This window comes from Barbus barbus (genome assembly GCF_936440315.1).
Source record: "Barbus barbus genome assembly, chromosome: 44".
NCBI classification, from domain to species: Eukaryota; Metazoa; Chordata; class Actinopteri; order Cypriniformes; family Cyprinidae; genus Barbus; species Barbus barbus.
The window spans coordinates 5,453,178-5,479,600 of record NC_136722.1 but is presented as its reverse complement, the minus strand read 5'-3'; the positions used below and the strand labels follow the sequence as shown (position 1 = coordinate 5,479,600).

The window sequence follows — 26,423 nt, the reverse complement described above, 5'->3', positions numbered from 1 at the left end:
GTTTCCCTTCAGGAACTCGAGCTGTGTCCGAAAACGCTTTGGGAACGCCTTCAGTGTGACAATGCTCTGAATCACATGTTTAATCAGTCCAATGAAAGGGCGAGGCGTCACGGCTTGCGGTGACATCACGATCAGGAAGCTTAAAAGCACATGCGGCGGAGCCGGCATCAGCCTTCTGTCATTCAGCAAGCGCTCTGTGTGTCTGTCCGTCCGATAAGTGTTTTGTGAGTCTTATTTAGTGTTGTTTGCCATTCTTCTCAGCAAGCAATGTCTAAAGTATCTCACAAGTCAAAACATAAGGGCAATCATGGATCGCGTTTCAAGCTGTGTGTTCCTCCCTGCCCTCGCTACATCACGAGCGCGGATACCCACAGTTTGTGCGTGGTCTGCCGGAGGGCTGTCTTTGAGAAGGGAGCCTTTGCGAGTGTTCCTCACGGTGCTGGCCCCGCGGCAGCTGCACTCGTGGGGCTCGCAGGTTGATCTGGCAGAGGGAATGGAGACGGGTCCTTATCTTCTTCCTCGCCTGCCAGATCTGGTGCCCTCTCCCTGGGTTCGGAAGCCCGTTCCACGGTTTCTTCCCCCCGAGGTGAGGGCTCGACGCTTCATCTCTCTTCCTCCGAGGAGGTTGATGTGGTGATCGTCGATGAGGATTCGCCTCCTCAATCGCCCCAGTATGAGGAGCTGTTGGAGGTGGTCACTCGAGCGGTTGCGCCACCAAGGAGACCGCCCATGCCATTGGGCGCTCCATGGCAGCTATGAGGGATAAAGATCGGGTCTGCCTCATGGACGCCTGGCCTGTTCGGCGATGCCGTCAACTCGGTCGTCGACAGGTACCAGGAGGCCCGTAAACAAGCTGCGGTGTTCCAGCTGTTCCTCCCTCGCCGCTCTCGAATGCGGCCTCCTCCGCATACCAGCTCCTCATACAGGGGCACACAAAAACAGAGCGTCCCTCTCATACGCCCCCGCAGAGAGGCCGAGGTCAACAGCGCTCTGTGCCGGGGACTGCCCAGCCTAGAACGGACCTGCGGGCCGTCATCTAGGTGAGAAAGTCCTCGGCGAAGAGGTCCTGACACGTGTGGCCCAGGACCTCTGAGGGTGACCCCTACTGGGGTGGAGCGGTGGAAACCGCATTACACGGTGCCCGTCTCGCCTCAGTGCCCTCAGGGGATCGGTCTGCCAACCCTGCCGGTGTTCCAGGGCGCAGCCGTCCCCAACGAGCATCATTTTCAGTTCTTTCCGCCCGGGGACGTAGCGGACTTCAATTCTGGACAGCACACCCACAGTGACCAGATCAAATTCATGATGAATATACTTTTTTCCAGAGGTTGGTCTCATGTGTTAGCTGAGCTCTGCATTATGTCCGATTCACATTGTTTTAAATGTCAAATAGTTTATCCATAATGTGAGACCATTGCTCTAAAAACAATGTTTTTTGTGGTTATTATAGAAGATACACTTTTCATTTTGTTGTAAAAAGCTAAACATGTGAAATGATACTTGGCTACTTGGGATGTGTGATCAATCTCAATTCTTTCTCTGGTGGTCCATTATCTGTGCCCTGGCTTTTGTGGAAAATCTGTCCATCCTGGAGGCTGAGGAGAAATTTCTGCGAGGACCTGTCATTTACATAAGGTACTGTAAGGACACTATAAAGCAAAATGTGGTCAAACATGACATCCTGCCATTATTCACAAATAACGATTTCTTTCTACAACTATCCAACTTTAGTTTTTTTACCAGTGAGTGGGAGCATTTTGACAGGAGAACTGAACAACAATTAAAAGAGAGTCATCAACGGGAGTCATATAGTTCATGTTTTTAATAAATAAGATTGTTGTACTCAAAGTTGTCTTTTTCTTCTCAGATGGCTAAATGGCCCTTGGAATTTTAGCAAGGGGTGAATTGTGTTTGTCTTTATAAAATGCTTTGTAGGACACTGTTCTGTAGCTGTATGACAACCAATAGTGAATACTAAAGCATAAATAAATATTAAATATTTCATTGATGGTCCATATGATTACACTGTAAGTCTGATGGGCTGAATATGGTTAATATCTGAATGTAACTTTATATATAAATTCACAACAACATATCTATCACTCCATCTCCTGTATGAAACCCTGAATATATAGACTACAGTAGATCATGTACCATTACATTATCCATTTGATCCAAATATGTATATAATTAAGTTTTTAATTCACTAATTAAATGTTTAATGATATTTTTATTTTTTTCAAAAACACTAATTGTCTCCTGTAGGCTATGTATGTAGACCAACATTGAATATTTGCAGATATTTTCATCTGTAGTGCAGATCATCTGATTTTTATAAATTCACACAAAAACAACAAAACTCTCAATTAGTCAATGTTTATGGACGGGACGGTTATTAAGGATATGTCGAGCGTAGTGGTTTAATAATTTTGCTGTATGTCCTCCTTCCTCCTCCTTATGATGATTGTTCAGTAGGGGGAGCCATTTCTATTTTTATTGGTTATAGACAGATTCTTGTGCGACCCCTAATCAGTTTTGATATTTGAAAATTTAATATAGTGACTTTCTGACTGTTTGTCATATATGTGGTTAAGTTTTGTGGTCAGTGTTGTTGCTTTGAGATGCTTTTTCAAACTATTTTACTGCTTAAAAAAAAAAAAAACTTAGAATTGCAGAATTAATAGTTATAATATATGGAAGTGATATATAATAATAATAAGTACTGTATTATAATGTATAGATGATTCTAATGTTTTTTATAAGTGTGGGTGCTGGCTCTCATGAGTACTACGTCTAAACCCCATCCCGTTATTTCCTGCGTGCTGACGTTACTTACAGAAACTCTTGCGCGTGCGGCTTGCAGCTCGGACAGCGGTCAGATCATCAGATCATCGGATCACCAAACACCAGGAACTCTCACCATGGGAAACTGCCAAGTGAGTATTTCATTACATTTTTATCTGCTAAGCTTACATGCGAGATACGTCCACATCAGAAAGAGATGTGCTTCAACATTCTGCGTAGAGTTTGGTTAGAGACACGTCGCATAATCGATCAATTCAAATCGGTTTAAAAAAGGAAAGAATAGTGAATATAGAGAGAAAATAATAAAGATATCTCACTGATCTGAGCTGCGTTTTCCGCTGCCAAGATGCCCTTGTGATACATTAAATGCCTCTCATGTTTCTTTTCTGAGCTCTCCAGTACTGCTTTTATTGCTAAATCTTGAAAATCCTTTAGTTTTTTCCACTTTTCGAATATGTATTACAGCGATGTAGATTATATGATATTGTAAAGGGAAGTATGAGAATCCCGTTATCTGAATGAGTCAGAGGAAGCGCTTTGGGAGGAGGCTGGGATAATTTCATTTTCAGTTTCATTTTGAGGCCTTTGAAGGGGCCTCCTGCTAGATCACAGTGTGTTTGGACAGGGCAGGGCCCTTCCTCTGAGCATTCCTGAGCCTTTTGTTCATTTGGGCGAGACTGGGTGCTCTAGTATGACAATAAACCTCTTTATTCACAAAAAGAGTGATGCTCAGTACAGATTTCTACGTTAAAAACAAAATAAAACAATACACCAGAAGAAAGAAATAACTTTTATGTGTTTTATTAGTAGTACTTGTAGTAGTTGAATTCAAAGACATCAAAATACTACTCCAAGTTAACATAAATTACTGGGGCCAGTTGTTCAAAAAGTTTAATCTGGATCAGAATGATCTGGAATTGGAAATCCCATGGATCAGGTAACCCATCTTACTTTTTACATTTTACCTGATCCAGATACACACTTTTTCAGATTTTCAAATCTGGATTACTAGTGCTCTACGGAGCCCCTAAAGGGACATTGTGATGGAATGAATGTATGAATTAATTAATTAAAATAGAAAATAAGATGTTTGCATTCTAGTTTTGCATTGCGTTTACACAAATAACTACTTCTGACTGGTCCATTTCTGATGATTGTGCAAATGTAGTTTACAATCAGTGATAAAAAAAACAATAACTTTAAATTAAATATAAAATTTTTGTTTGATATTGACAGCTTTTTGGGGATTTAGGGATATATTACATGTTACAAATGTTGTATTTTTTGGACCAGTTTTAAAGTTTATTACATTTTTGTTTCTGAAACCCACCCTTCTGCTGGGATCAGAATAATATATATATATTTTTTTTTTATCAAAAGTTTTGAACAACACAAACTGAGGATTTAATCCAGATCAAAACTAAGATTGTTTTTTGTGATCTAATCCTATTTCAGATTTTTTTTTTTTCTTTTGAACAAGGAATTTTCAAGATTTGATACAATCCGATGACCAAAATCCGATCAGATTACTTTTGAACAACTGGCCCCTGGGTGTTACCATAAAATATTTTATCATAGGTGTGTTTTGGGACCATTGCAACAGTAAAAAGTACATGCTGCTTTTTATACATTCAACCATCAGATCCTCTTGTCAACCCTATTGAGAAAGGGCATCTCAGGAACTGCACTCCAGTGGTTTGAGTCTTACCTCTCTGATAGGTCCTTCAAAGTATCTTGGAGAGGTGAGGTATCCAAGTCGCAACATCTAGCTACTGGGGTGCCTCAGGGCTCAGTTCTTGGACCAATTCTCTTTTCTGTCTACATGGCATCACTAGGTTCTGTCATTCAGAAACATGGCTTTTCATATCACTGCTATGCTGATGACACTCAACTCTACCTCTCATTCCATCCTGATGATCCGATGATAGCTGCTCGCATCTCAGCGTGTCTAACATTTCTTGCTGGATGATGGACCATAACATTCAACTCAACCTAGCTAAGACAGAACTGCTTGTAGTTTTAACTAACCCATCTCTTCATCACAATCTCGCCTTGCAGTTAGGCTCATCTACCATAACTCCTTAAAAAAAGCCAGAAACCTTGGAGTTGTGATTGATGATAAGCTGAATTTCTCAGACCACATTGCTAAAACTGCCCGGTCCTGCAGATTTGCATTATACAATATTAAGAAGATCAGGCCCTTTCTCTCGGAACATGCAACACAACTCCTTGTTCAGGCTCTTGTTCTGTCCAGACTTGACTATTGCAATGCTCTCTCGGCAGGTCTTCCAGCCAATTCTATTAAACCTCTACAATTAATCCAAAATGCCGCTGCAAGATTAATCTTTAATGAGCCGAAAAGAACGCACGTCACGCCTCTGTTCATCAATTTGCACTGGCTACCAATAGCTGCTCGCATTAAATTCAAGGCATTAATGTTTGCCTACAGAACCACCACTGGCTCTGCACCCCTTTACCTAGATTCATTACTTCAGACTTATATGCCCTCTAGAAGCTTGCGTTCTTCAAGTGAACGACGCATTATTGTACCATCCCAAAGACACACAAAAACACTTTCACGGACTTTTTCATTAACTGTTCCCATCTGGTGGAATGACCTGCCCAACTCAATCCGAGTAGCTGAATCCTTACCCATCTTCAAGAAACGGCTAAAAACTCATCTGTTCCATCTTTACTTGACCCTCTAACTCCAGCACTCTCTATTCTAATTTTATTTTATCTATATGTCTTTTTATTTAAAAAAAAAAAAAAATAAAAATAAATAAATAATTATCTGTACTGCGTTAGGCTAACCAAGACTTGTAATAGCACTTGTACGTTGTTGGTCTTTTGTTGGTTTTGATTGCTTCTTATGTCCTCATTTGTAAGTCGCTTTGGATAAAAGTGTCTGCTAAATGACTAAATAAATAAACTAAATAAAAAAAAAATAAGACTTTTAAGTCTTTAAAATATGTAAGAAACAATTAGGCCTATTTTATGGAAGTATCTAGATGAAACTTCTCTGCTTATCAACCTATCAATACATTTTAACAAACAGGATTTAACTCATTTCAACTAATCATAACACAGCGGCAAGAAATGCTTTCTAGAATTTTTCCGTAATTATAAACAGTAACATTTAAATATTAAATATTCATAGCTATAGTTCGATATTATGGTCAATATTTAGCACATATAAATGTCCTCAACTAATAATAATGGCTGTTAGTGTTATAGCAAGGTCAAAAATTCACAACTGTTGAATGCTAAAACATGAATTTAGTGATCTGGGCTTGTGTTACTTAATTATGTAATTGATTGTGAACAAGATCAAACATAATGAACACTGGAAATGATTCTCCTTGGTTTTATTTGACAGCCAACCGTTGTTCCTTATGATGACTTTGATGTAGTTGCTGACATAAAGGCCATTCGCAAAGCCTGCAAAGGTTTAGGTGAGATTCTTAAGTCATTCTTACATTTTAATTAGCATTCAGTATGTTTATTAATTGAATATACCATACAATTACATTTATACATGCAGTTATAATTAGTATGCTATTTACTGGATATTTTCATCACTAGAGGATACATTTGTGGTCTTTCTATTTCATTGTCAAGGAACTGATGAGCAAGCCATCATAGACATCCTAGCCAATCGAAGTGCAGCTCAGAGACTGGAGATCAAGCAAGCATACTTTGACAAATATGATGATGTGAGTATTCTGAAAACATCACAGAAATAGTTTTTAAGAATAAAGAGCATGCCTTCACAGATTTGTGTTTTCTCTGAAGGAGCTGGTGGAGGTTTTGAAGAGTGAGCTGACTGGTAATTTTGAGAATGCCATTATTGCCATGTTGGACCCTCCTCACGTCCTTGCAGTTAAAGAGCTCAGGAAGGCCATGAAGGGTGCAGGGACAGACGAGGATGTCCTGGTGGAGATTCTGTGCACTGCTACCAATGCTGTATGTCAGTTTGTTTTGAATGAAAAGGCTCTGCAAATTTCCTGTGTTTGTCACCATTCCCAAAGCTGAGGCAAATGTTTGTCCATGAAATGAGTCATTTACTACATTTTGTTTTCTAACAGGAGATTGCCACTTACAAAGAAACCTACGCGTATGGTAAGAATGACTTAACCAATATACTTTCAACACTGCCAAACTGAAAGATTAATGTATTTAAAGGTCCCATGAAATCAAAATTGAAGTTTTTTTGGGTGTTAGTATCAATATGTTAGTCTTAAGGTTATCTGTATGCCAGTGTGCTCCAAAACAGTGACAAAATTCGCGTTTAGAAGATACACTTAAAAAAAAAAAAGTTGAGCCAACTTAAAATTTTAAGGCAACCAGCTTCAGCAGATTTTTGAGTTTTCTTGACTTGTTGCTTTAAGTTTATACAACAAAACGTTGAGAATCTCCTACAAAAATAAGTTGAGAAAACTCAAAAATCTGCTGAAACTGGTTGCCTTAAAATTTTAAGTTGGCTCAACTTGTTTTCTTTCTTTTTTTTACAGTGTATAAGCATTCAAAGCTTGCAGTTTGTCACTTCCGCCAAAACGGCTCAGCGATTTTTTTAGACATCACATTGCACTTCATCTTCTCATCAATCAATTGCTCTTTAGAATTCGAAGCGTCCGCCCACCCCTACACTATAAATAGACGCTGAACAACTGGAACGATTCAGGCAGTGTACATGATTTCCATTGAGGAAAAAAAGAAGTCTGGTTTGGTGCTGTGTCACACTAACCACCGCACCGCACACACACACTCTGCTCCGGTCCAGAGACACGATAGCACGGAGCGGTTCAACCGTAATTTTACGAAGCTACAACAATACTTTTTGTACGCAAAGAAAACAAAAATAATGACTTTATTCAACAGTTCGTCTCCTCTGTGTCACCATATAGCGCTATTTTAGAGAGTATCACATACGTAAACTATGTGCACGGATACGCTTACACTTTGATCTGAACGTAAACAACGTATCCGCATACATACGTTGCATACGTTGTTTACGTATGTGATACTCTCCAAAATGGCGCTATAGGGTGACACAGAGGAGACGAATTGGTGAATAAAGTTGTTTTTATTATTTTCTTTGCATACCAAAAGTATTTTCGTTGCTTTGTAAAGTTGCGGTTGAACCACTGATGTCACATGGATTATTTTAACGATCTCCTTGCTACGTTTCTGAGCCTTGATCGTGTAAGGATCCTTGCTGTCTTTGGGAGGGTCAGAGAGCTCTCGGAATGCATCAAAAATATCTTAATTTGTTTTCCGAAGATGAACAGAGGTCTTACGGGTTTGGAACGACATGAATGTGAGAAATTAATGACAGAATTTTCATTTTTGGGTGAACTAACCCTTTAAGTTTTTAGGTTGTCTCAACTACTGTCTTAAAAATTGAGTAACACTTTATTTTGTCCATTTGAATTTATGCATTAAATGCAAAATGCCTATGGCTATCAAAATGAAGATCAATTTATTGTGTTACTAAATATAATATTCACCTTACTAAACAATGATATCTGGGATATCAGTTTTATTTATTTATTTTATTTTTATTAATTTATTTTTACATTCAAACAATAAAAGCGTAGCATCTAATAATGAGATGAATTGATAATAAGTTTTCACATGAGTGAGCTCAGTCAGTCGTGCTATAAAGACAGCACTCTTTGCTCATTTTCTTTAATCCATTTACAGTTTGAAGAAAAGTTTAGCTTGTCCTGCTGCTCAGAGGACCTACGTCCACGTATACTGCTGAGTTTCAGGAATGACAAACGCATATAATTACAGGAGTGAGTGTTCCGTGAGTCACTCCTGACATTGCTATGATTAACAGTGATAACCATAGCAACGAACACAACAAAACTATGTAAAAATAGAAAAGTCATCATAGTTGTGTAAACTTCTATAGAAGATAACAGGAATTGCAATACATATTTTTGCGTTCTCTTTGGCACCAATAGAAAAATAAATCATGATAGCATTTCTATGACTTTACAAAAGAGATTGACCTCATTGCTCAGAAGAGAGAAGGATGTCAAATTTGTTAATAACTGTGGAAACATGTCATCACAGTCTGTGAAAAGGCTCCATAGTTGAGATTTGGAGGTGGGCTCTTCTTAACCACCAAGCAACCACCTCGTAACCACTCAGAACATCTTAGCAACCACATAGCAACATCAGTTCCCTAATATTCAGTCACAATTACAGTTGCGTGAACACAATATGTTTTTCCTCAGTTTGAACGGTTTATCTATTGTTTTATCAAATGAATCAAACTATGTTGTTGTCTGCAGTGCATGACAGGGATTTGGATGCAGACATCGAAGCAGACACCAGTGGGGATGTTAGGAGACTGCTAACATTGCTTCTCGAGGTAAATCCGCTTCGTTCTAAATCAAAATGGTTGCTTAGGTCTTACAAAATGACCACACCGCAGTCCTAAGCGACGTTAAGTGCTCAGTGTCGGCCTGTGTTTAGTACCCCTCCCTCTTCCTGCTGTCCCTAATAGAGCACTGGAGCTTGGCAGTGCTTCAGATCCCCTTTCATTAGATAAGTAGAAGCAGGATTCAATGACGTGGCTCAGATTGGATTTCACTCTCTCGGTCGAGGACGTCAATACTTTCTCTCTTGTAGGGCAACAGAGACGAGAGCTACGAGGTGGACGAAGCACTGGCAGAGCAAGATGCCGTCTCTCTGTTTGAAGTAGGAGACATTCAACACAATCACATTTAAATATCCATATGTGTAGCTTGATTTTAGCTCACATCTGCAAACATACTAACATGTGATTCTTTCACTTACTTTAGACACATATAAATGTTACATATCCTTTGAGATTCATAGAATATTGAATTTTAAGGTGATTATTAATATTTGATTATTTGATTGATTAATATATATATACACACACACACCAGTAAAAGGTTTTTAGACAGCAAGATTTTTTATGTATTTTAAAGAATTATCTTCTGCATTTATTTGATCCAAAATACAGCAAAAGCAGTAAAATTGTGAAATATTGTTACTATTTAAAATAACTGCTTTCTATTTGAATATATTTTAAAATGTAATTTATTCCTGTGATTTCAAAGCTGAATTTTAGCATCATTACTCCAGTCACACGATCCTTCAAAAATCATTCTAATATTCTGATTCGCTGCTTAAAAAAAAAAAAAAAAAAAAAAAATTATATATATATATATAATGCTGAAAACATCCGAGTATAATTTTATTTTAGGTTTCTTTGATGAATAGAAAGTTCAGAAGAACAGCATTATAAATGTCTTTATCATCGCTTTTGACCAATTTAATGCATTCTTGCTAAATAAAAGTATTATTTTGTGTAATTTCATAATTTAATAATAAATATATAATGATTTAAATAGACTGACTCCAAGCTTTTGAATCGTATGGTGTATAATGTTACAAAAGCTTTTTATTTCAGATAAATGCTGATCTTTGGATCTTTCTATTCATCAAAGAATCCTGAATGAAATGTGCCCTACTGTTTTAAATATTGATAATAGTAATCAGAAATATTTCTTGAACAGCAAATCAGCATATTAGAATGGTTTCTGAAGGATCGTGTGACACTGAAGCCTAATGATGTTGAAAATGTATCATTGTCATCACAGGAATAAATTACATTTCAAAATATATTCAAATAGAAAGCAGTTATTTAAAAAAAAAAAAAAAAAAGTAAAATTATTTCACAATATTACTGCTTTTGCTGTATTTTGGATTTAAAAAATGCAGGCTTGGTGAACAGAAGAGAAAAAAAAAACCATTAAAAACCTTACTGTCCAAAAACTTTTGACTGGTAGTGTATAAACTGTACATATATTAAAATAATTGTTTTCTATTTTAACATATTTTAAGCTGTATTTTACTCTATTGAATGGATCATTATCCAGTCTTTAGTGTCACATGATCCTTCAGAAATTATTCTGATATGTTGATTTGCTGCTCAAGAAACATTTCTTATTATTAGCAATGTCAAAAACTGTACTGCTTCATAGTTTTGTGGAAACCGTGATCATTTTTTACAGGATTTTTTTAAATGAACAGAAAGTTTAATAAACAGAAATCTTGAAATCTGACAAATAATAAATTTCTTAAAAATAAATAAATAATATTTAAAAATCACTGGCCCCTGCATTTTGAATGGTACTGTGTAATATTTATTTACTATTATGTTATTATTCATATTTTAATAATTTCATATTAATACATTTGCATGTGAATGGTTCTTTGATGTAATGGTCACATGACATTTGCGGTAAACAAATAAAATATTTTAATAATCATTTATTTTAGTAATTAATAATAATAATACATTTTAAGTGTTTAGTTTAATAGTAAAAGTTTAACTGATTATTAGCTTTTCTATCAGCTCACAACCCCCTGCAGTATCCTTGCAAACTCCAGTTTGGGAAATCCTGGTTTATCTAAACAAAAATATGTTTGCTAGAATGTACAAAGACCTAAATGAATGAGATCACCCTTTAGTCACACATCCTGTTCTATTCTTGTTTATTAATAGATGTTTTAATTCTCTGTCAGGCTGGAGAGGGCTGCTTTGGCACAGATGAGTCAACTTTCAGCTTCATTCTGGCCACCAGGAACTACTTACAACTGCAGGTCACATTCAAAGCTTATGAAGCCGTAAGTGTCTTCTGTTCTTTGAGCTTAAGACAGTGACAGTAACTGCATAATATTTTGTGTTAGTTCACATGTAACAGCTTCATTTTAGATTGTATTGGCAGACGACTTGAACGAGTTTTATTGTCGTTTTGAAAAATCACCCCACACCCGCCCTGAACACCTCTCCACATAACCATTAACACCTCCACCAACCCCTCTCTCCCCCACACCTACAATTCAAATCAGCGAAGAAGATGTGTGCCAGGTCTTCAGGAAGAACAAAAGATGGAAAGCACCAGGCCCAGACGGTGTGTCACCAGCCTGTCTGAAATCCTGTGCTGACCAGCTGGCCCCCATCTTCACACAGATCTTCAACAGATCACTTGAGCTGTGTGAAGTCCCCTCATGCTTCAAACGCTCCACCATCATCCCCGTCCCAAAGAAACCCAAAATTACTGGACTTAATGAGTACAGACCTGTGGCCCTAACGTCTGTAGCTATGAAATCATTTGAAAGACTGGTTTTGGCTCATCTGAAGGACATCACTGGACCCCTTGCAGTTTTCCTACAGAGCAAACAGGTCTGTGGATGATGCAGTCAACATGGGACTGCACTTCATCCTGCAGCATCTGGACAGACCAGGGACTTATGTAAGGATCCTGTTTGTGGACTTCAGCTCCGCTTTTAACACCATCATCCCGAACACCCTTCAGAATAAACTGACACAGCTCTCCGTCCCCACCTCCGTCTGTCAGTGGATCAACAGCTTCCTGACAGACAGACAGCAGCTAGTAAAGCTTGGTAAATTCACATCCAGCACTCGTACCATCAGCACTGGAGCTCCTCAGGGCTGCGTACTCTCCCCACTGCTCTTCTCCCTCTACACCAACGACTTCACATCTAAAGACCCCTCTGTCAAGCTCCTGAAGTTTGCAGACGACACCACACTGATCGGCCTCATCTAGGACGGGGAGAATCTGCTTACAGACAGGAGGTTAAGGAGCTGGATGTCTGGTGCAGTCTTAACAACCTGGAGCTTAACACGCTCAAAACTGTGGAGATGATCGTGGACTTCAGGAGAAACCCCCCTGCTCTCCCCCCACTCACCATCATGAACAGCACTGTGGCTGCAGTGGAGTCATTCGGATTCCTGGACACCACCATCTCTCAGGACCTGAAGTGGGATATTCACATAGAATCCATTGTCAGGAAGGCCCAGCAGAGGTTGTACTTTCTTCACCAGCTGAGGAAGTTCAACCTGCCACAGGAGCTACTGAAACAGTTCTACTCCGCCATCATTGAATCCATCCTCTGCACTTCTATAACTGTCTGGTTCAGCTCAGCTACCAAATCTGACCTCAGAAGACTACGGAGGATAGTCCGTACTGCTGAGCGAATCATTGGTACAACCCTCCCCACTCTTCAAGAACTGTACTTATCCAGAGTGAGCAAAAGGGCTGGTAAAATCACTCTGGACACCTCACATCCAGCACACTCCCTGTTTGAACTGTTACCATCTGGTCGACGCTACAGAGCTCTGAGCACCAGAATGACCAGACACAGGAACAGTTTCTTCCCTCAGTCAATACATCTCATGAACACTCAACAATAAACGTGGAACACACAACTATAATACATTATCCATTCACCACACTCACTTATTTTATTTTTATTTTCTCATTTCTAATTTGCACATACTTGACCTGTACATACATAATTGTCTATATTATATATTGTGTTTTTGCTGCTTTGTACATTGCCTATTTGGATATTATTATTTTATTATCTGTGTCCTGTCCTGTTGCTGTTTTTCTGTTGCACCGTGGAGCTTCTGTCACTTCAACAAATTCCTTCTATGTGTAAACATACTTGGCCAATAAAGCTCATTCTCTCATTTCACCTTGTTCTCTCCAACAGATTTCTGGAGTAGAGATTTTGGATACAATCGATAAGGAAACCACTGGAACTCTGAAGGACTGCTACACTGCACTCGGTTTGTATTAAACACAAGCTTTGTCCAAAAAAAACAGCAAATGTAGAATTTTTTTTTGTATGAACAACAAAGAACTGACATGACATCTAAGTAAAAGTAAAGTAAAAACTATTATGGTGTGGTGGTGTGTAGATATTCTTGTGTCTCTGGATTCACCCATTTTCATTGAGACTAGTTCATCCTCAGGCCATCCAAGATGAAGATGATTTATTTATTTTTTTCATTAGTACAGATTTGTTCACCAATGGCTCCTCTGTAGTGAATGGGTGCCATCAGAATGAAAGTCCAAACACCTGATAAAAACATCACAATAATCCACAAGTAATCTAGACCACTCCACTCCATCTTGTGAAGTGAAAAGATGCGTGTTTGTAAGAAACAAATACATCATTAAGGCATTTTAACTTAAAACCGTTGCTTCAGGAAAAAGAAACCCAATCCATCATCCATATTAATGCTTCCTACAGTGAAATACTCCATCCAACAACATATCTGTTTAGAAATGTTTGGAACGGTTGTTCACTTGTAAACAGTGCTTGATCTGCGCATACTGTATTTTCTTCCTGATTCAGACGAGATATTATGGATCGAGGACTCGTATTTTAGCCAGAATCAATAGTTTAAAGCTAAAAGCATCTTGATGGATTTGTTTATTATAAACACACAGCTTTTCACTTCACAAGACATTAATTGATGGATTGAAGTTGTGTGTATTACTTTTGTATTATGGTGATTTTTTTTTTAATCAGCTGTTTGGACTCTCATTCTGACGGCACCCATTCACTGTACAGGATCCATTGGTGAGCAAGTGATGCAATTCCTTTCATCTGTTGATGAAGAGTCAAACTCATCTACATCTTGAATGGCCTGATTTTTCAGCATTTTTCATTTTTGGGTGAACTATTCCTTCAAGTCTTTACTGTATACAAACACAGATTGGGTGCATTGTGAACAAAGCCAAAATACCTTGGTAAAATATTAGAGTTTCCAATATTAGTTTTGATTATTTGTGTAATAATGCTACAGTACGCACTAACACTTCCCATCTAACCCATAGTGAGGTGTGCTAAGAACCCTCAGCTATACTTTGCCCGGAAGCTGAATGCCGCTGTGAAAGGTGCCGGAACTGATGAAGACACTCTGATCCGTATCATTGTGTGTCGCTCAGAGGTATAATACCACTTATCTTATCAAATCATCTTTCAAAAAATAAAATCTTACTGACCTCATACTGTACTTTTGGTTCAGTTGTCATATTGGAAATGAAAGGTCGGATGCATTGCATTGTGGGATATTACACATGATGCAAATGTAGCAGGTCCTCCATAGATGCTGATATTTATATACTGCATGAAGAATACTGTTCTGTTATTAAACAGAGGTTAGATTAGACCGTCTTATAAAACAGCCTGTAATGGACACTCTTCTGTTTGAATAGATTGATCTGGAGTCCATTAAAGACATGTACCTGGAGAAATATGATGTGACTCTAAAAGAAGCCATCGGTTCAGAATGCGGCGGAGATTTCAAGCGCCTCCTGCTGGGCATCCTTCACTAAGAGAAACACATCTGAGTGCTTACCATGGACCAAGGAGGTTTTCACTATAGTCACAATCAAGACAAACTAACATGACTTATTTTCTGTCCTGTTGTCTACAAACATGTTTTTATAAAGCTTAGTTTAAAGTGGAGAATCAGTAACGTAACCTTCAAGTACAATTTGTTTAATATAAATGTTTTATTACACTGTGCAAATATGTATTTCGTATATATTATGAAGATGCATAGCACCACTCAAGTCTCATGAACAGCTGTTCACACAAACAGAAACATGCATTTGTGTCCAGTTTCTGTGACATTCCTTATTCTTGAGGCATAATTGGCCAGTTGAATTTGTTTAAGGTTTCCAGGATTATGAGATAGCATTGTTACATTATGATGATTAGAAGTTGAGAAGTTAATACATAATTAATGCAAAGCCAGCATTACAATTTTCTGTTGTGATACGCCAGTATTTTTCCACACTAAAACCACCACAGTTTTACTGTTTGAAAATGTGTATGACAATGTGATTTCTGAATATTTCTATGAATAAATGCTAAAATTACAGTGTAACATTTACGGTCTGCGAAACAATTGCTTATTTATGAGACTTCTGCAGCTAATTTGGCAACTTGTGGTAAAATGTCTGAATTCTTGAAGCAATGGTTTTTACTCCCCCAATTAATATTATGTTGTAACTAACACTATACTAAAGTATTTATATTATTTACATGGAATAATTTACTATACGTTTTGAACATTCACTATACTGTGTAGACCCATGTGTCAGGTGGTATGAATGGCAAGACTTGCTATTTGAAAAATAACTATTTACATGAAACATAGTCTGAATAAACATGAGATGGAATCTGGAGTAGCATGTTCTGTATTAATACAATTGTATTTCCCTAAAGTCATTAACTAAATAAAATAAAGCAGTTCCTGGATGACTAGCATTATTATTGTGACATTTTCTCTTTATTCATTATTACTACTAATTACAATTATCCGGTATTATCCAAATAGCAAAATGATTGTAAGTATTAAGTTGATATTGGCTTTGTCAGACTTTCTGTTAAAAGTCTTCGATTAGGGTTATTGGCTGTTTTTTTTTTTTTTTTAATGCATATGATCCCCTCAAAAATGTTTATTTGAGAAAAGTCATAAAAAGAAAATGAAGATCTTAGTCCTGCGTTCGACACTATAGACCATGACATACTCACAGATCGATTACAAAACTATACTGGTATTCAAGGGCAGGCTTTAAGATGGTTTAGATCCTGCCTGTCCGATCGCTACCACTTCGTTAATTTAAATGGAGAGTCATCACAATTATCACCAGTAAAGTATGGAGTACAACAAGGATCTGTCCTAGGTCCTCTGCTATTTTCAATATACATGTTGCCCCTTAGTAATATTATTAGAAAATACGGGATTCGTTTTCATTGTTATGCTGATGATACTCAACTATATATCTCAACAAGACCAGATGAAACTTCTCAACTATCTAAGCTAATAGATTGTGTAAAAAATGTAAAAGATTGGATGACCAATAATTTCCTCCTATTACATTCAGATAAGACAGAGATATTACTTATTGGACCAAAAAACAAGTACACAGAATCTCTTGGATTACAACTAGACGGATGTACTGTCACATCCTCTAAAATCAAAAATCTTGGTGTTATATTAGACAGCAAACTGTCCTTTGAAAATCATATTTCCCATGTTACAAAAACAGCATTCTTCCATCTTAGAAACATTGCCAAGCTTCGAAACATGCTACCTGTTTCTGATGCAGAAAAGCTAGTTCATGCATTCATGACCTCTAGACTGGACTATTGTAATGCACTGCTAGCTGGTTGTCCTGCATCTTCAATAAACAAGCTACAGATAGTCCAAAATGCAGCGGCTAGAGTTCTTACCATGTCAAGAAAATATGATCATATTACTCAAATTTTACAGTCGCTGCACTGGCTACCTGTTCAGTTCCGTATCATTTACAAAATATTATTACTTGCCTATAAGGCCCTAAATGGTTTAGCTCCTGCGTACCGAACTTGTCTTCTACCACGCTTCAATCAAACCCGCTCCCTAAGGTCACAAAACTCTGGACTTTTGGTAGTACCTAGGATAGCAAAGTCCACTAAAGGAGGTAGAGCTTTTTCACATTTGTCTCCCAAACTCTGGATTAGCCTTCCTGATAACATTCGGGGTTCAGACACACTCTATCTGTTTAAATCTAGATTAAAGACACATCTCTTTAGCCAAGCATTCACATAATGCATTTTATAATCTTGTACTGCAGTTATATCTGATCAAATGTACATTATTATTATTCTTTAGCTTGGGTTGAACAAATCATTTTTGCTTAGATGGAACAGCAGCTACGCTAATTATGTCTATTATTAACTTCCCGTGGTAACTAGGAATTACAGAAACTTCAGTCTGGATCCAACCCTTAAATGATCTGAGATGACTGAACACCTGAGAAAAGATAATGCCAACCCCTCAGATGACCTCAGAGGATGCCAACGCTCAGACAACATACAGAATTACCTAATTTTGCCATAAGTTAAATATATTAAAGTTCTGCAATATATAAATATATCGTGGAAACTTAATGTCCTGTAGCGCTGCTTTGCAACGATTTGTATCGTAGAAAGCGCTATATAAATAAACTTAAACTTGAACTTGAAGACTATTGAAAATTAGATACTAAAGAGCAATGGTCAAAATTTAATGAAATAAAATAAACTGAGTGAACATTGGTAAAGCTTTTAGCTTGGGGCAAGTCAGTGGTTTCTTCCAAGGGGACATAAATATTACATATTTAAGAATGTTTTAAAATAATGCAAAACAAGCACTGAAATAAGGTAAATAATAATAATAATAAAATCTTATTGTAATTCACATTTCAACATTTCTTCTTTGGAAAATAAATATCATGGGCATTTTTTTAATACAGTGGGTTTATCTAAAATGCATGTTCTAGATATGCAAAGCTATTAAATTATTAGAAATACATATATTACTAATAAATTATTAGCAATATATTTAAACTTTAAAAAAAGTATAATTCTGTAATTATTATAATTCTATAATTCTGAAGCTTAATTTAATTTAATAATTATCTGTGTTTTTATTTTAATCCATGGAGACTTGTTTCTGTAAACTTTTTAAAAAAACGTTTTTTAATCTTTATTTGTTTTTGCACGAATAAGATACCACATCAGTGATGAAGTATCAATGCTGTGTTAGCTAAAACATCTAATAAAAGTGCATTTGCATAAAATTGCAGCTATTTGAGTCCTTCCATGTCAGATCGCAGCTGCAACCGCAGGAAACGGTAGGTGGCGGTATGTTTCTGTAGCGCGCCATCCTCTAGTTTCTCAAAGAAGAAGAACAACAAAGAAATCCTGTAAACACTCGTGGATCTGTGCACAGGTCAGCAAGTCGCTTCAAATAATTGATCATTTCAGCTTTACTCGGAAAGGATAGCATGTGTGTCATGTGCCACGAACATTTATGACACTGCAAGAAAGAAGAAAACAGTTTAAGCAACGCATCTTGTTCCCATGAATGCAATGTTTGACCTAAAGTGCGAAAGCTGTTCAGATGAAGAGGAAGAGAGCAGTTTATCAGCACAGATATCCAGATGTGCGAATCTATCCTCAGCGGATTTAGATGAATTAGAGCACAACCGGAACGAATCCAGTACTGTCAAGCAAACAGTATGGGCTGTGAACTGTTTTAAAGCCTGGTTACGTGAAAAGCAGCTGACGATCGACTTTAAAACCGTGGAGAAGTCGGATCTAAACCCGGTGCTGCGCGAGTTTTATGGCTCTATTCGGACGAGCAAAGGAGAGTTGTACGGCATCAGCAGCTACGTCGGGCTTCGAGCTGGACTGAATCGGTTCATTAATGAACCTCCTCTCAACCGGGAGTGCAATCTGATGCAGGACACCGAGTTCAGGGCCGCCAATAATGTGTTTAAAGGCGTCGTTAAGCAGATCCGACGCTCCGGTAGAGATATAACCGCACATTACCCCCCGATTTCACCTGAGGACCAGCACCTGCTGAAGCATTCTCCTGCACTGGACCCTGGCAACCCGAAAGGCTTATTAAACAAAGTCTGGTACGATATCCAGTTACATTTCGGACTCCGGGGTAAGGAGGGCAACCGACACCTGCAGCCAGACGCGTTTACTCTGAACCGAGACCAAAATGGATTCAAATACTTCACGATGACATTACAAGAGGACACGAAAAACATGCAGGAAAAGGACAAGAAAAGCCGCAGGGCTATGTATGAAGAGCCCGGCGATCCGCTGTGTCCAGTCGCATCTCTGGAGAAATATCTGAGCAAAACCCCCGCCGACGCGAAAGCGCTGTATCTGCAGCCCAAACGGATGTATGTTATCACCGATGAGATGTGGTATACCCCCCTCCCACTGGGAGTCAATTATCTGTCCCAAATGCTGCCCAAAATATGCAAAGAGGCCGGCACCAGAACGATATACACTAACCACAGCCTGAGGCTCACTGCGATACAAAGACTGACGGAGTCCAGGGAGATCATGGCGGTGTGTGTGAGGTATGTTTAACCTGAAAACGTTCAGAATATAAACAATAGTGGGTCTTCTCCAGACACTCCAAACACTGTCACCAAATTTGTATTCATAAAAATGTAGTTTCTGGCATAGAATGCTTATATTTCATATAACAGCACTGGGCCTGGAACGTCTCACTCTGCTTGTATATTGTTTCTAGGCAACACAGTACGGTGGCCGAGAAGTGCAAACCAAATCACGATTCTGAAAAACAAAATAACAATTCAGAAAACATTAGAACAAGTCAGAAAACACAACGACAAATCAGGCAAACGGGAAGAGCTGGGTATAGTTTGAGACAGCGCCTTTTGTTTTTTAGATTTGCGTTTGTAATTAGTTATTTTGTTTTCAGAATCGTGATTTGTTTTGCACTTCTCGGCCACCGTTTTTATCACCTTGGACTTATTTAGCTTATTTTTAAGCTAGCTTTACTTGAAAGGCAAAGATAAACTAAATGAAGCACTTTAGGAAATGATTCGACATTAAAATGATAATGAATATTCTGTTATCATTTACTCATCTTGTTCATTCTTCAGTGGGACACAAACGATTATATTTTGAAACAATATTGTTTGGGACCTCATTGACTTTCATTGTTTGGACAGCAGTTAAAACATTCTTCACAATATCTGTTTTTATGTTCTACAGAAGAAAGTCTTACAGTCTTGACATGAAGATGAGTAACTGATGACAGAACTTAAATTTTTGGGTGAATTATTCTTTAAATACTTGTTTATAAAACTGTCATTTAATAATATGTGACTCTGGAGCACAAAACAAGTCATAAGGGTCCATTTTGTTTTTAAATTGAGACTTATACATCACCTGACAGCTGAATAAATAAGCTTTCCGTTGATGTATGGTTTGGAATCTGGAATCTGAGGGTGCAAAAAATTGAAATGTTGAGAAAATCGCCCTTAAAGTTGTCAAAATTAAGTTCTTAGCAATGCATATTACTAGTCAAAATTAAGTTTTGATATTTTTACAGTAGGACATTTACGTAATATCTTAATGGAACATGATCTTTACTTAATATCCTTACCTGTGCTACTTCTGACTGGTTTTGTGCTCCAGGGTCACATATCACATTGACCCTTGTGCTGGTGTACTAGAGTGATAATAGAGTATCTTGTGAAAACTGTTTTTAAATTATTTTTGCGAAGTAAAAACATGACCTTGTAAAGCGCTCTTTATTAGCAGTGGCTAATACCCATTCTCCAGATGCACCAAATATAAATAAATATCATTAAGATAATAAATATGAAAGTGCAATTAGGGGTGTGCGATATGACGATTTTTGATCGTGGACGATAAAAATGTCTCCACGATCTGCTTTTTAAGAAATATCGTAGTATCGCGCTACCGCGCACATTGTCAAATACAGTTCTGGCGCCGCCGTCTTTATATACTGTACAACACGACATACAGCAGTAGAGTTACTCAGACAGGACACTGCACTTATTCGCGTTCGCAAAAGTACATTATTTGCATACAAGCCTTGCTGGTTAAATGTTTAATTCGCACTGGTCTGACGTGCGCTTGTTCTGAGCGCATACACCTGAAGCACGCGCACTAAAACGCCTGTCTAACAGCGCCTGATTACTCAACTAAGTTATATTTTGCGCTAATACTGTCAAAACACACAAGGTTTACATACAGACTGAGTTGGTTATCTCTAAAATGAAAGTAAATAGTTAAGAGAGAAACAGATGCATGCCTGTATATTAGATGCGTGCAGCTCTTAAAGGGACAGGACACTAAACGTGCTGTCGACTGTCATTAAAGGGATAGTTCACCCTAAAATTTAATTTCTGTCATTATTTACTCAGTGGAAAACCAAACAGTTGCTGGTCCACATTGACTTTGATAGTAGGAAAGAAAAATCCTATGGAAGTCACTGAGGACCAGCAACTGTTTGGTTTTCCACCTTCTTCAAAATAGCATTTATAAATGTTCAGCACAAGAAAGAAACTCATTCCGGTTTAAAACAACTTTTGAGTAAATGATGATATAAAAATACAACATTATGACAGAATTGACAGACAGATGACAGAATATTAATTTGTGGGGGAACTATTCATTTAACGTTAACAAAACAACAAAACGCAAAAGACAAAAATCACTCACTATTCTTGACTGAAAAACTTTAATACAGTTGCTTTAGGAATCAGTCTATCTAGTGTTTTATTTTTATATTTGTTCATTCAATTTCATTGAATACTCCTGCTAAATACACCTATTGTACCTGAAAATAAAGCACTGTTTGTTTTATTTGTATATTATGTGTATTTGTAATGTGTATCTTTGTTCTTATTTTTTAATAAAATAATGACACAGATTTTTTATCTTCGCCCACTTTGGCCTAAATATCTGCCATGCATCTTTGTCTTTCTAGTTTGGCTGTAATGCTCAGACAACTTGTAAAACCAAAATAGTAAAACTAACAAAGAATCGTGATAAAAATCGTGAATCGTGATATTTCTATAAAAGATCGTGATATGATATTTTTCCCATATCGCCCACCCCTAAGTGCAATTACGATAATGTTCTCTTGCAGTGTTCCAGTTGAGACTAACACTCAGTGGCAGCTGCAGCAGCCGGAATCCACTCCATACTCCCCCAGCAGTGAACTGGACTCCAGCTCTGCCAGACAGGAGAGTCCCGTGAGCAGCCACAGTTGGGTGAAACAGGAACCAGAGCCTGAAGCCATCCAGGGGGAAAATATGAACTCTGAGGCTGCCACTGATGCTGGGAAGGACAACAATCTGAACAGTGCTGTCACTAGTACGGTATCAGTGGAATAGTATCAGTGAGCTCATTGGGATCTCCATATTTCACTGATGAGATATAAATGTCTTTTTCTCAGCAGCGGTACCTTCGATGGAGGGTTTACCCAGCAGTGTTATGCTGACCATCACTAAACTTCAGTGCCTACTGGAGTGCAAACAGGAGAGAATTGAAGCTCTGGAGAGACAGGTGCAGGACCTACAGGAGGATCGCAGGTTCCTCCGCTCACAGATCGAGAACCTCACTGGCGCTCGCTTGGTTTCAGTGCCTGAAGGTGTGGGGGAAAATCATCTGAACACCTGTATTGTTGAATGAGATCTGTATTATAATGAATTTAGAATTACCTTTTGTAGTAAAGCTTTATTTATTTATTTTTATATTTTTTAATGATTTTGTGTTTTTACATTTTTCTTTGAATCTTCAAAATGTTAATATAATATTTTCATTATGAAAACAAAACCATATTAAATTGCAGTGTTTGTATTTCATTTAGGGTTTGAAGTCACTTTTACATTTAAAAAGTGAAGTGTTAATAGAACTATACACAATTTCTCACTTTTGCAAAAAATATTTAATCAAAATAAAAGGTAAATAAAAACTAAATGTTGCATGACAGTATATAGATAAGGTTGTGAAAAATGTTTTTTAACAGAATTTTTCATTCCATGTTTTGTTAGCTGAAATGATGAACTAATGAATTTTGTAGTTGATGTGCTATTTCCTGTTACAATGATACTTGCTCATGTGCTCTTGTTTACTACTATTCTTTGTTGCTGCAGCGAGCACATCAGTGTTCTCTCAGTCCAGGGCAAGGAAAAGGCGGCGTAAAAGCTCGTCCAGTTCATATGTCGAAGATGAGAGCATTACTGATGAATCTTCATCTGAAGAGTCCAGCAGCGTCAGAAAAAAAAGACGCCATAAGAAGAAAGGAAAGAGAGGTACATTACAAGTAGCACTTAGCAGTTTTGTATCTGGATTGTTCATAAATTTGCCTTACCTCTACAAGATCTCTTGTAAAAAGTAATACACTTTAGCATGCATTTAAAAAGAATACCTGTAAAACATAATATCCTTTAAAAGAGTATAATGAAGTGTAAACTGAATGTAATGTGTTTGGACACTTGCAATGCTAATTGCAATTAAATGAAAATGTGTTGTATGTTAAGTTTATCTGAAATGCAAATATTTGAACTTTATAGTTTTTTATTTATTGACGCACTTAAAGGGATAGTTCACCCAAAAATGAAAATTCTATCATTAATTACTTATCCTCATTTTGTTCCAAACCTGTAAGTTCATCCTCGGAACACAAATTAAAATATTTTTGATGAAATCTGAGACCGTTTTGTCCCTTCATAGACAGCAAGAGAACTACCACAGTCAAGTTATCTTGCTGTCTATAGAGCAGTGGTCTCAAACTCAATTCCTGGAGGGCCACAGCTCTGCAGAGTTTAGCTCCAAATCACACTTGCTTGGAAGTTTCTAGTAATCCTGAAGACCTTGATTAGCTGGATCAGGTGTGTTTGATTAGGGTTGGAGCTAAACTGTGCAGAGCTGTTGCCCTCCAGGAATTGAGTTTGATGCTATGCTATGGAGGATCAGAAAGCTCTTGGATTTCATCAAAGATGACTTAATTTGTGTTCCGAAGATGCACAAAGGTCTTACGGGTTTGGAACGACACGAGAGTGAGTAATTAATGACAGAATTTTAATTTGTGGGTGAACTAACCCTTTAAGTACATCTTTATATGTAATTTCATAGTTACTGTTGTCTTGAAATATGGTTAAATTGCACTGAAATTCTAACAGTAAATTCTAATGACAGGCAATTATGGTAAACTAAAACATTATTTAATGTAATTTCTATTGAAAAATGTATGTCATGTATTTTAACATTTGCAATAACACATTTATAATGAAGAAGTTGCAATCGAGGGCGTCTAAAATATATTAACTTTAAGTGTATCATAGAATAACACAATTCAAACTATAAGTGCTTCACATATGCTTTAGTATTTTATTTAACAAATCAAGTGTACTTCTTTCAAAATGTACTTAAAATTACTTTTAAAGTAAAACTTTTAATTTCATAACTTTTTACGGAAGATAGTGTTTTAACAGTTAACGTGTAATAGTTAACATATATATATATATATATATATATATATATATATATATAATATATATATATATACACACACACAGTATATATAGCTTAAATTAAAATGGCCAAATTTGAAATTGATTTTTGCATTTCAATCTCTTCCCAACAGGGTGTGTTCCTCATTGTGACTAGGTCTTGATCAATAAGAAGAGCATGAATACGTCTTTCTGCCCAACTGCATCACTGAAGTTCACAGGGCCCGGGACAGTTTTTTACGAGCGAGTGTCCATATGCCCAGGAGTACAGTAGCCTATACCATAAAGGACCTAATTTGGGCCCTCTGTCATGGCCTGAGACAGCGCTCCTGGTTGAACCCTCCCTGACAACATCCCCAACATGGCCCTCATTGCAGAACTGCACCAGGTTGCTAACAAATCTGTTCGTCTGGTGGATCTGATCAAGCCTTGCGAGGAAACATAAGTCAGCTACGCCCAGCAGTGCGTCCTCTCTCCACAGCAGAGCAGTTCAGTTTGTAATTCAACAACCCAGAAAAGATTGATCAAATCTGAGCCTTGCTTAGGTGGGGTTTTGATTTATGAGTGCATACGAGTGTGGTCATCTTGCCGCTTTAAAAACGTAAGTTGGTAATTAAAATTTGTCAGATGTAAACTTACATTCATATACTCATGTAAACAATGATTTTCATTTGAAAACTGCTATTCTGAAATCCATCAGTAAAACCCTAACACCCTGACGAAGTCTTCCGGGTCGACCTACCAATTGATATCACAACTGAACAGCTCTTTTTTTTTTGCTGATGAAGCTCTTGCATAAAGGATGGAGCGGATGAGAGCTTCTGGAGAGCTGGCCTAGCACTGCTATTAAAACAAGAGCATTCTCCATGACTGAATACTAGAGGTCGCTCTAATACCATTGTTGAGTGGAAATGGTGCTGGAAGGAAATAAAGTAGTGAGTGACATTTGAAATGTGTTGTGATGCATATAATGTATCTCTTTACTCTCACTAGTTTTATTACTGTACTGTGTGTATGTCTCTGAAGTTTTAAGTGTTTGTGTAATAAATGCACAGATCACTTTTTTTATTTATTTTTTTTTTTTTTTCAATCTTAGGTTGCACTTGTTGTGTGCAGTAGCTGAGAAACAGACCATTCAGTCCACTCATGAAGCACAGATTGATTTAGCATGTATGTTTGAGATGATCCTTGTATGTGTTGGTTTACAGAAATCTCTATGGGCAGTTGTGGCCTAATGGTTAGAGAGTCGGACTCGTAACCCAAAAGCTTGCGAGTACGAGTCTCCGGTCCGGCAGGAATTGTAGGTGGGGGGAGTGAATGTCCAGCGCTCTCTCCACCCTCAATACCACGACTGAGGTGCCCTTGAGCAAGGCACCGAACCCCCAACTACTCCCTGGGCGCCGCAGCATAAATGGCTACCCACTGCTCCGGGTGTGTGTTCACGGTGTGTGTTCACTGCTGTGTGTGTGCACTTAGGTTGGGTTAAATATGAGTATGGGTCACCACACGTCATTTTCACTTTCATATCTGGCCCTCAAGTTCCACTGTCCTATTGAGTTTAGCTTCAATCTGAATCAAATACCCCTGAACAAGCCAATCCAGAGGTCTTTAGAGATTGCTAGAAAATGACAGGCTGGTGGGCTGGATCAGGGTTGGAGCTGAACTCTGCTGGAGAGTGGCCCTCAAGAGCCAGAGAACACTGCTTGTGGTTTTTATGTTTGAACCATTTGTTTTCATTCATTTTTAAATGCTTAAAAATGCCTGTCTGTCAAGTTATTTAACAATTAAAGAGATTTTAGTTATGTTTCAAATTTAATGAACATGCTCTCTAAAACCGATGTCTTCAACCCTGCTCCTGTGACCCACTGTCCTGCAAAATATAGCAACTCCAGT

At 37.8% G+C, this 26,423-nt stretch overlaps 2 protein-coding genes across 5 annotated transcripts; both read left to right on the top strand.

The window, feature by feature from the left end:
- Positions 1 to 2,824: 2,824 nt before the first annotated feature.
- Positions 2,825 to 15,947, top strand: LOC306863125 (annexin A13-like). Its single transcript, XM_079406320.1, has 11 exons — positions 2,825 to 2,933; positions 6,182 to 6,257; positions 6,424 to 6,518; positions 6,598 to 6,768; positions 6,891 to 6,924; positions 9,108 to 9,187; positions 9,448 to 9,516; positions 11,377 to 11,478; positions 13,375 to 13,450; positions 14,508 to 14,620; positions 14,889 to 15,947. The coding sequence occupies exons 1-11, from the start codon at positions 2,919 to 2,921 to the stop codon at positions 15,006 to 15,008; spliced, it is 951 nt and encodes a 316-aa protein (XP_079262446.1). The 5' UTR covers positions 2,825 to 2,918; the 3' UTR covers positions 15,009 to 15,947.
- Positions 15,948 to 18,385: 2,438 nt separating this feature from the next.
- On the top strand, positions 18,386 to 26,344 carry LOC306863000 (uncharacterized protein). 4 transcript variants are annotated; one of them, XR_013783633.1, is made up of 6 exons: positions 18,392 to 19,589; positions 22,163 to 22,389; positions 22,472 to 22,666; positions 23,172 to 23,330; positions 24,665 to 25,131; positions 25,231 to 25,594. XR_013783633.1 is itself a non-coding variant. In XM_079406135.1 (5 exons), exons 1-5 carry the CDS (start codon positions 18,571 to 18,573, stop codon positions 24,685 to 24,687), a joined length of 1,620 nt encoding a protein of 539 aa, XP_079262261.1. In that variant the 5' UTR covers positions 18,386 to 18,570; the 3' UTR covers positions 24,688 to 25,594. The 4 variants fall into 4 exon arrangements, 2 of the variants coding, with proteins under 2 accessions (XP_079262261.1, XP_079262260.1); XR_013783634.1 differs by having other exon boundaries at positions 22,475 to 22,666; positions 25,231 to 25,592; XM_079406135.1 differs by having other exon boundaries at positions 18,386 to 19,589; positions 22,475 to 22,666; positions 24,665 to 25,594.
- The last annotated feature ends 79 nt before the right edge of the window (positions 26,345 to 26,423 follow it).

What these genes read in the sequence shown, in the direction of transcription:
- LOC306863125 (XM_079406320.1), top strand. An exon ending in CAAAGCCTGCAAAGGTTTAG is followed by an intron (nt 6,258 to 6,423) that starts GTGAGATTCTTA and finishes TTCATTGTCAAG; the next exon opens with GAACTGATGAGCAAGCCATC. An exon ending in GGACTGCTACACTGCACTCG is followed by an intron (nt 13,451 to 14,507) that starts GTTTGTATTAAA and finishes TCTAACCCATAG; the next exon opens with TGAGGTGTGCTAAGAACCCT.
- LOC306863000 (XM_079406134.1), top strand. Translation starts at nt 18,571, where the DNA reads ATGAATGCAATGTTTGACCTAAAGTGCGAAAGCTGTTCAGATGAAGAG. An exon ending in ATCATGGCGGTGTGTGTGAG is followed by an intron (nt 19,590 to 22,162) that starts GTATGTTTAACC and finishes GTTCTCTTGCAG; the next exon opens with TGTTCCAGTTGAGACTAACA. An exon ending in TAAGAAGAAAGGAAAGAGAG is followed by an intron (nt 23,331 to 24,664) that starts GTACATTACAAG and finishes TCTTCCCAACAG; the next exon opens with GGTGTGTTCCTCATTGTGAC.